We start from the raw sequence: 10,889 nt of genomic DNA, 5'->3' as shown, positions 1-10,889 counted from the left end.
AGATGGTGGTGTATATATGGAATGAATTCTACAGGAAGTGATGGAGACTGGTACAACATTTAAAAGGCATCTGAATAGGAAGGGTTGAGAAGGATATGGGCCAAATGCTGGCAAATGGGACTGGATTAATTTAGGATATCTAGTCAGCATGGACGAGTTGGACCAAACTGTCTGTTCCTGTGCTGTACATCCATATGACTCTGAAGGAGAAAATGTATTTGGTGGTGGCATCCTGCTGGAGGTGGCGGAAATGATGGAGGATGATCCTTTGAATATGGAGACTAATGGGGTGGAAAGTGGAACCCAATCATTATTCTGGGAAAGTGATGTTGGCAAGAGATAAGCTGAACATGGCTAAAGCCCTGTTAACCACAGTCAGGGGGAATCCTCCATTAAGGAAAAAGGTGGTCATATCAGGAGCAATCTGGTGGAAGGTGATATCATCTGACACAACCCACGCCCTCCACCTCCTCCAGGATTTCCGCTTCCCCGGTCCCCAACGCCTCATCTTCACCATGGACATCCAGTCCCTGTACACCTCCATCCCCCATTACGAAGGACTCAAAGCACTCCGCTTCTTCCTTTCCCGCCGTACCACCCAGTACCCTTCCACCGACACCCTCCTTCGACTGACCGAACTGGTCCTCACCCTGAACAACTTTTCTTTCCAATCCTCCCACTTTCTCCAAACAAAAGGAGTAGCCATGGGCACCCGCATGGGCCCCAGCTATGCCTGCCTCTTCGTAGGGTATGTGGAACAATCCATCTTCCGCAACTACACTGGCCCCACCCCCCATCTTTTCCTTCGCTACATTGATGACTGTATCGGCGCTACCTCGTGCTCCCACGAGGAGGTTGAACAGTTCATCCACTACACTAACACCTTCCACCCCAACCTCAAATTCACCTGGACAGTCTCGGACTCCTCCCTCCCCTTCCTAGACCTTTCTGTTTCTATCTCAGGCGACCGAATCAACACGGACATCTACTACAAACCAACCGACTCCCACAGCTACCTGGACTACACCTCCTCCCATCCTGCCCCCTGTAAAAACGCCATCCCATTCTCCCAATTCCTTCGTCTCCGCCGCATCTGCTCCCAGGAGGACCAGTTCAAAATACGTACAACACAGATGGCCTCCTTCTTCAAGGACCGCAATTTCCCCCCCGACGTGGTCGACGGTGCCCTCCACTGCATCTCCTCCACTTCCCGCTCCTCCGCCCTTGAGCCCCGCCCCTCCAACCGCCACCTGGACAGAACCCCACTGGTCCTCACCTACCACCCCACCAATCTCCATGTACAGCGCATCATCCGCCGTCACTTCCGCCACCTCCAAACAGACCCCAGCACCAAGGATATATTTCCCTCCCCTCCCCTATCAGCTTTCCGTAGAGACCACTCCCTCCGCGACTCCCTTGTCAGATCCACACCCCCCACCGACCCAACCTCCACTCCCGGCACCTTCCCTTGCAACCGCAGGAGGTGCAACACTTGCGCCCACACCTCCCCCCTCACTTCTCTCCAAGGCCCCAAAGGGAACTTCCATATCCGCCACAGATTCACCTGCACCTCCACCCACATCATCTACTGCATCCGCTGCAGCCGGTGTGGCCTCCTCTATATTGGGAAGACAGGCCGCCTACTTGCGGAGCGATTCAGAGAGCACCTCTGGGCCACCCGGACGAACCAACCCAACCAACCTGTAGCACAGCATTTCAACTCCCCCTCCCACTCCACCGAGGATATGCAGGTCATTGGACTCATCCACCGCCAAACCACAACAACCCGAAGGCCGGAGGAGGAGCGTCTTATCTTCCGACTGGGAACCCTCCAACCGCAGGGGATGAACTTGGACTTCACCAGTTTCTTCATCCCCCCTCCCCCCACCTTGTCTCAGCCGGATCCCTCCAGCCCGGCACCGCCTTCCTGACCTGCAGTCTTCTTCTTGACCTCTCCGCCTCCATCCTACTCCGACCTATCACCCTCACCTTGACCTCTTTCCACCTATCACATTTCCAACGCCCCTCCTCCAAGTCCCTCCTCCCTACCTTTTATCTTCTCCTGCTGAACACTCTCTGCTCATTCCTGAAGAAGGGCCTGTGCCCGAAACGTCGAATCTCCTGTTCCCTGGATGCTGTCTGACCTGCTGTGCTGTTCCAGCAATAAAGTTTCAGCAGCGATATCATCTGAACGAATGCAAAGGAGATGGAAAAACTGGGAAAATGTAAAGGAAATACCGTGGAAACAACATAACATACTGGAAGAGATTGAAGAACCAAATACACAGTATTAGAGTACTGGTATGTGTAAATGGCATCAAATGAATTTCAACTTGGCACTGGGGAAGACCATTCCCCTGTAGCAGTGAAAGACTATCAACTGTTTAGAGCTCCAGTACGAGAGGCTCTCAGGCTCAAGGAGAGCAACAGCTACTTCTGATGGAGGGGCTGCCTTTAGAGGGATTAGTTGTACCCAATTGGCCTAGGAAAAAAAAGGTTTTATCATCTCTGAGACTGCCTCAAAAAATAGTCTTCTTTGAGATCCTAGCAGTGATGATTTCTTGGCCTGTCAGCATGGAGAATTGTTGTCCTTAAAAGGTCACACTGGGCAGATTGCTGATGCAGTCTTGCCGTCTATCCACTCGTGTAGCTCTGAATCTGCACCTAAAGACAGGGCTTACTTCTGGCCAGTAAAACCCCGACCAATCTTTTCCAGCATCTTAAAAATGTTGAATTGTTTAGTCATTTCTGACAATATTCAGACTTTTAAAACACAAGTTAAGGTTAAATCATTATGACTCCATTCATTTCATCCATTCTTGATGATGCATCTGGGACTTTAACTCATGGTGATCCAAAAAAAATGGAATTGCCAGCGGCAGGATGTATTTAATGTGACGCAGAAAATTCAGAATTCGCTTTCTTGGTGTGTAAAACATTTCTAATCTCCATGAAATGGTGAGAAAGTCCACACCCAGCATTTATTCCACAAGTTTCACTTGGGTAATAATGATTTACATAATGCTGTTATTGTCAGTGATGTTAAATGACACAGAATACCAACAAACACCATCTAAAATAAAACAGGTTGGTTCTTCCATTGCCAACTGTAAAGCAACTATTTATTTGATGCATGCGACTGAGTGACACTAGGAAAATGACACTGCATATTTCAGATAATGTGGTCCATTTAATTTGGTTCATACAAATGCATTACACAGTGCAAACATCTCTTTGGTAAATTTATTGTTTTACGCTATGTTCCTCTTCTGTCTTATTAAAGCAATATGGCTATTAAGACACTCGGGTCTCAGGACAATGTGTACAAAAACAAAGATGACAATGGTCAGAATGAAAAACTACATCAGCACTGCTGTTAGGAGAGAGAAAAAATGTGAAACAAAGCAGTGGAATTGCTTCATTTTGTTCTGGCAGAGCAATCCACTCAATGGTGTTAGAACCTGCAGAGAATCATTCAGCACCAGGTGGAGGCCTCGTATTTCAAAGTCCTGTTCGCATGCTCAAGACAAAAATAAAAAAAGACATGCAAACAAAGAATGAAAACCAAATTACTTTACTTAAAATATAAGCAGAGCACATACTTAAATAATTTTCAATAAACTAACTTGCTCCTTTATATCCTAGAACCCCTGAAAAAAAATGGTCAGTATCTTTAGGTCAAATGTCGCAAAGTCCAACTTCTTTTGTAAATGGTTGGTAACTCATCATTTTTGCTTAATGTACTTAAAAACAAAATTAAAAACATGAGAGGTCTTGTTCCTGTTCTGATGCACTGATACTTTTCACCCAAAATCTTTTGTGCAAGTTAAAAACTTGGATTTGTAAAGAGGTTGGCATGTAACAAATGTGTTTTTTTTTAAAAGTAACATGGGAATGTTGCCTTAAAATCAAATAGCACCATAAATGAAAGGTTGAGGTATGATTTTTAAAACAAAAGCTATTCAATGTCCTTCATTGATGGTTAAAAGTGACCAATTAACATCTGAGTAAATAAATAAAAAAAATCTTCCCAACAATAAAGAAACAATGGTTAGAAATGTTAAATGACATTTAATACTGTTTTAGCAGAGCTTTTCAATGGATAATTAGGGAGCAAGAAACCCCTCTTATGGATCTCCCTCCCTCCCCACCCCCACCATTGCTTATGTTTGTTTACAATAACAAATTACTACAATGTAAAAAATATCTGCTAGTATATAAAAACAGTAATCCAAAAAAAAATTCAGAAGTGCAAAATGCCATAAATCCAATAAGGTGTAATTGTTCGAGTTGAAAATTCAGTAGCCAAGCCACAAAGATAATCAAAAAAAAAGATTTCTTTTAAATGCTCTGATAGATTGACAAATGATTTGCACTCATTGTATAAAAACGCTGATATATAGTGCCAATTAGTGAAATAGCATGGGCAATTTTTCAATGTAGTATGTACACCAATCTGCAAATTAGTAGGCATCTATTTATCAAACGTCCAAACAAGTATGAGTAACAACTTCACATTAGTAACTATAGGATGAGCCTACATATATGTCTCAACACCTTAAGAGAGTGAAATTACTTTGTGGCCCTTATCTTCCGGCCACTGATAGAACCCCTTTATCTGACACTGACCAGACAAATGATCACCCACACAGTTAAAGTATTGGGGAGTGCGAAGCAGGACAATCGGGGAGGTGGTAGGAAGTTGGAAGGCAAAGAGGGAGTCAGAGGATGAGTGGAGGGTGAGTTGGAAGGTGATATGTGTCGGATGGTTAGGGCCAAATGGGGCAGGTGTTGGGGGTGGTCAGTTCCATAATTTTCATTTGTAGTTTTGAGGATATGTCCAATTGCCAATTGGTTAGAGACCAGAAGATCTGAGCCTTTAGATTTTAAGCACGCAATATACCTGGGACTCACTGACTGAGTGAAATATATAAAACCACTGCTTTTAATGTTTTTTTCTCTCCTCCGAAACATTTTCTCGCACCCATTCAAAACAAAAACTTGCACAATTAACATATATACGATGAGCTAGAGAAGTTCTTGAGATAGTTTTTTGCCTTTAAACATAAAAAGTAGTTTGGAAACGTTATGGTACGTTATCTCCTCCTTATCACTGTAGTGTTTTATACAAGAAATTACATATAGCACCAATTTTTATTTTGGCATTTCTAACCTGAGAAGCTTCTCACCAGGAAAACATTGACAGATAAATTGAAATCACCATGTCATACCACACATTACTTCCCTTTCAATACTTTTGCATTGTGGTGTTTTTCTTTGACAGTACACACATGGTTCGTGCATATAAAATGCTGTTGATTTGAAATCAGTGAAGCATGCATTTGAGCACTTTCTTTGAATATTTCTCGGGATTTCTTCAAATTGATGCTTTCTTTGCAACTCTGACTGAATACTCGTGGGTAGTGTTTGAAAGCACACTGACGTCCAGACATCACAATTCACTGTACAACTACAAAGACAATCCATCTCCTCCAGTCCTGCAGTGTGGCTTTAGGACCATTCATTTTGCTTGATCATTTCTTCTGCACAGACTGAGCAGCAAGCTCCCGCCACCTTCACAGGATCAGTACATCTGACTGGTGGGCATGTTTCAACAAAGCAAGTAAGCTGTCCCGCCTGCAATGCAAAACAGAAAGATTTTTTTTCTGAGTCCAATTGGAATCAAATCAAAAGCTGCAACCCAGTCAGTCATTCTCAAAATGCAACTTGTCCCTTCCTGCTTTCTCCCAGGAATTGGATATCAATCAGGCCAATATCAATTAAGAATTTTTCCGAATTTCTACTTCACCACCGCACCAATGCATGTACATTCTGTAGACTTTTAGATTTGAAAAAAAAAGATTGAAAAGACATGCAATTTTTAAAATCCAAATAAACAGTTGCAAATGGAGGGGATGCTGTGGTGGTAACCTAAATGTGAAACAATTGGGAGACCACGGTACTGCGATGACTTGTAGTGAGAATGCTCCATTGATAAGAAGTGCAGCTCCTGCTGCAGCTAATCCCCACAGTCAGGTTGGTGATCCTATTGCAGCTAATGGGTAGTTAAAGTCCAAGTGTAAACCGCAAAGGTTGCAGAATGAGCCCTGCTGTCAGGTTAATTTCGCAGGGACCAAGCTAAGCAACATTTAGGAGATTAACAACTAAATAACAATATTCCAGCTCAAAGCAATGATCTTTAGCAGAAGATTAGATTCCCTACAGTATGGAAACAGGTCCTCCGGCCCAGCAAGTCCACACCAACCCTCTGAAGAGTAACCCACCCAGACCCATTCCCATGACTAATGCACCGAACACTATGGACAACTTAGCATAGCCAATTCACCGAACCTGTATGTCCTTGGATTGTGGGAGGAAACCAGAACACCCAGGGGAAACCCACATAGACATGGGATGAACGTGCAAACTCCATACAGACATTCGACAAAAGCAGGCATTGAACCTGGGACCCTGGTGCTGCAAGGCAGCAGTGCTAATCACCGAGCCACTATGCCACCCCAGAACTTCAGACTACATCCCAAGATAATTTTGTACAACACTCTTTTTGATGAGCCAAATGCAATCTCAGATATAATTTCACCAAAATGAAACCTGAAGGTAATTCATTGTGCACTACCATAAATTCCTCTGATTTGATGAAGACCTGCTGCTTCATACCTTGCACTTGCAGGTGGTGCATGAGTCCTCCTTCCACTCTTCTTTGTCAGAGCGTTCTCTTGCCTTTCCATCAGTGCATCCGGATTTATGGAGTTGACCTTCAAGTTTTTTAATCTGTGGAAAAATACAAAATAGGCAATCAAGGGCACATTTGAAAACAAAGCGAAGTGAACTCTTATTTGTCATTAATCAGCCATAACCAACAAAGTTAAAAACTGGGGACAACACAATGTCTTGCTCATGCAGTGAAGGAACACTATATTGAACATCATGCACATTAGGAGTATGACATAGTATTGAGGTCTAACAAAGAAAATTACGTATTCTCCTATGCAGTCACCCACACTTTGATTCCACTTGTCTGCAAAACTAAACATCAAAATCGTTATTGCTATTGGAAAAACCACTACACTTCAGTAGAAAGACAATGCTCACATACTACACTCAAATATCAATGTTTGGGTCACCTTAATGGACATTTGGTTAATATTTTTATTCTGAAGTGTGCTAAAATCTTTTAAAGTTAGAAGGGAGGTAGTCTTACATGGAATCCATAAAGACCTGGCTGCAGATAATGCCTGCCTTGATATCTAGATCTTAAGAATCATTGCCTGCTTTTGACACACTTGCTTTAATAAGCAGTCATAGCACTGATGCTACAATGTTTAATTGGGAAAGAAAGATGGTCGCCAATGTCACCCTGACTGTTAGGCTATTAAAGGAGTGCTGTGCAGTCCTTTTAATGCATTGATTATAGGACATTGCAGTAATAATGAGATGATGTCTGACATGTTTCCACACCTCTAGGACCACAGGTGACAACTTTGGAAGGAAGGCAGTTTGGAGGGGGGGGGGGGTTGATGAGGTGGAAGCAAGTTTCTTTACCTCTACTCGCCAACTTATTTTCTCGCATTTGGGACAGAGTCTTTAAGAAGGTTGTGTTTGTTTGATTATCCAATATCCAGCACTTGTATTGCTGATTGCCACTGAAGAATTTTTAAAATATTTTTATATTTTTTAGAGTTACACTGTTATATTTTAAAAAAGTGACATAACCAATTTCTCCCATCATCTGTGTATTCTCCTAGATCACTCTTCCTTAACTTTTCAGAATTTTAACTATTTAGCACATACTTTCCCTGCTTTTTCTCTACCCAAACATACTAAGGCACAATTTTCTGCACAGAACTGTGTTTTTACTAGGTTCCCGTTGTACTAATCTTTCATCACTCTCTGCATCCTTCCTCACAATTTACTATTCTTGTTAATTTCATTTTGGGATACCCAATTACTGATTTCTCTCAGGCCCGTTTCTGTGTCAGTTATTTAAATGAAAACCAATGAAAACTAAAAGTCTTGTTATCTTTGTTGTGGTTCTTTTCGCCGAGCTGGGAATTTGTGTTGCAGACGTTTCGTCCCCTGTCTAGGTGACATCCTCAGTGCTTGGGAGCCTCCTGTGAAGCGCTTCTGTGATGTTTCCTCTGGCATTTATAGTGGTTTGTCTCTGTCGCTTCCGGTTGTCAGTTCCAGCTGTCCGCTGCAGTGGCTGATATATTGGGTCCAGGTCGATGTGTTTGTTGATAGAATCTGTGGATGAGTGCCATGCCTCTAGGAATTCCCTGGCTATTCTCTGTTTGGCTTGTCTATAATAGTAGTATTGTCCCAGTCCAACTCATGTTGCTTGTCATCTGCGTGTGTGGATACTAAGGATAGCTGGTCATGTCGTTTCGTGGTTAGTTGGTGTTCATGGATACGGATCGTTAGCTGTCTTCCTGTTTGTCCTATGTAGTGTTTTGTGCAGTCCTTGCATGGGATTTTGTACACTAGATTGGTTTTGCTCATGTTGGGTATCGGGTCCTTTGTCCTGGTGAGATGTTGTCTGAGAGTGGCTGTTGGTTTGTGTGCTGTTATGAGTCCTAGTGGTCGTAGTAGTCTGGCTGTAAGTTCAGAAACATTCTTGATGTATGATAACGTGGCTAGTCCTTTGGGTTGTGGCATGTCCTCATTCCGTTGTCTTTCCCTTAGGCATCCGTTGATGAAATTGTGGGGGTATCCGTTTTTGGCGAATACATTGGTGTTCTTCTTCCTCTTTTTGCAGTTCTGGTGTGCTGCAGTGTGTTGTGGCCCTTTTGAACAGCGTCTTGATGCAACTTCTTTTGTGTGTGTTCGGGTGGTTGCTTTCGTAGTTCAGGACTTGGTCTGTATGTGTGGTTTTCCTGTATACCTTTGTGTACCGTCACATCTAGGAATGGGAGTTGGTTGTCCTTTTCTTCCTCTCTAGTGAATCGGATTCCTGTGAGTGTGGCATTGATGATCCGGTGTGTGTTTTCTATTTCTGCGTTTTTAACTATTACAAAGGTGTCATCTACATATCGGACCCAGAGTTTGGGTTGAATTTGCGGTAAGACTGTTTGTTCTAATCTTTGCAAGCCAAACAGAGAACAGCCAGGGAATTCCTAGAGGCATGGCACTCATCCACAGTTTCTATCAACAAACACATCGACCTGGACCCAATATACCGGCCACTGCAGCAGACAGCTGGAACTGACAACCGGAAGCGGCAGAGACAAACCACTATAAATGCCGGAGGAAACATCACAGAAGCGCTTCACAGGAGGCTCCCAAGCACTGAGGATGTCACCTAGACAGGGGACGAAACGTCTGCAACACAAATTCCCAGCTCAGCGAACAGAACCACAACAACAAGCACCCGAGCTACAAATCTTCTCACAAACTCTTATTATCTTCAATTGTATTCCCACCTGATTCTGAAGACCAGTGATAGTTTTCTGTATTTCAGACACAAAGTCCTGGAAATCATCTAAACTAGCCTCATCCTTTTCAGAGGCAGATTGTAAAGACACAGTTGCATTTTCATTGTGAAGTGTGTTTGTCAAAGAACTGCAAGGACATAGAAAAATACAAGAACATATCAGTAACAATTAAATGTCAACAAAAATATACGATGCCTCGTTAATTTGGCTATTTGTAGCTACTTAAAATAACATGATAGAATTCACAGAATACCTACAGTGTGGAAGTAGGCCATTCAGCGCATCAAATTCATACCGACCCTCCAAAGAGCATCCCGTCCCACCCTATCCCGGTAACCCTGCATTTCCCATGGCTAATCAACGTAACCTACACATCCTTGGACACTATGGGCAATTTATCATGGCTAATCCACCTAAGCTGCACATCTTTGGGCTGTAGGAGGAAACCTGGAGCACCCAGAGAAAATCCATGTAGACACGGGAGAATGGGCAAACTCTGCAAAGACAGTCGCTCAAGGGTGAAATTGAACCCAGGTTCCTGGTGCTGTGAGGCAGCCATGCTAACCACTATGTCATTATGATCCTCCCCCGCACCCCAGCCTCTCCATAAATGATCATGATTCTAAATATACTGAACAATTTCATAAAACAGGTTACTGGGGGATGACAGCCATAGGAGTTTGTTCATTCAGAAACAATTTAAAAGTTTTTTTCATCTGTGGAAAGTTAACATTTACTGGAAAATTAAAAATAAACTATTACAAATCTGCATTTCATCCTTGTACAGGGCCCATGCAAACCTTCTACATAAATGAACATTTATCATATGTGCTCCTGTATGATCATGTATGCTCCTGTGTGTGGATAATGAAGGCCTTTGCTGGACCCAATATAAGGAAAGACGAAACAAAATCTTTCAAAGTTATAGTCAGAAAGGCACAAGGAACCCAATAGATGACTAAGTGAAATAATCTACCAAAATTACATGTGGCAACAGCAGCAAAGTATGTAAACTCATGTCAGGGATACTACGTTGGAATCTTCAGTGAAAGCTTTCCTGAAATATGGCATAACTTGACAAAAGATTTTTTTTCCAATCTTGCCTGTGCCAACTCTTTGAAAAAGTTAACCCATTAGTCCTTATCACCTGCTCTTTCTCCACAGCACTACTAATTTTTCATTTTTTTCAATTATACATATACAATTTCCTATTGTGAAAGTTATCATTTAAACTGTTTTCGATCATCCTTTCGGGAAGTATATTTCAGATTATATTAAGCCACTGCCATAAAAATAATCGCTTGCCCCTCCACTGGTGGACCTTTGGAATTCATTGCCATGGAGCACAGTAGAGGCTGGGACGTTAAATGTCTTCAAGGCAGAGATTGATAAATTCTTAATCTCTCAAGGAATTAAGGGATATGGGGAGAGTGCGGG

General features: G+C 42.7%; 1 protein-coding gene across 2 annotated transcripts in view; it reads right to left on the bottom strand.

The window, feature by feature from the left end:
• Positions 1-3,091: 3,091 nt before the first annotated feature.
• Positions 3,092-10,889, bottom strand: part of pxdn (peroxidasin) — a 245,960-nt gene continuing 238,162 nt past the window's right edge. For both annotated transcript variants that reach the window (XM_043678736.2, XM_043678744.2), the window contains 3 exons: positions 9,441-9,579; positions 6,679-6,792; positions 3,092-5,637 (listed from right to left, as the gene is read on the bottom strand). In XM_043678736.2, the coding sequence (XP_043534671.2) occupies positions 5,512-5,637; positions 6,679-6,792; positions 9,441-9,579 (379 nt within the window). In that variant the 3' untranslated portion in view covers positions 3,092-5,511. The remainder of the gene's footprint in view (positions 5,638-6,678; positions 6,793-9,440; positions 9,580-10,889) is intronic.

Source organism: Chiloscyllium plagiosum, unplaced genomic scaffold (assembly GCF_037043375.1).
Source record: "Chiloscyllium plagiosum isolate Xiang-an unplaced genomic scaffold, Cpla_swu_hap1 HiC_scaffold_3, whole genome shotgun sequence".
Lineage (NCBI taxonomy): Eukaryota > Metazoa > Chordata > Chondrichthyes > Orectolobiformes > Hemiscylliidae > Chiloscyllium > Chiloscyllium plagiosum.
The sequence above is the reverse complement of the archived record's forward strand: the minus strand, read 5'-3'. Positions and strand labels throughout refer to the sequence as shown.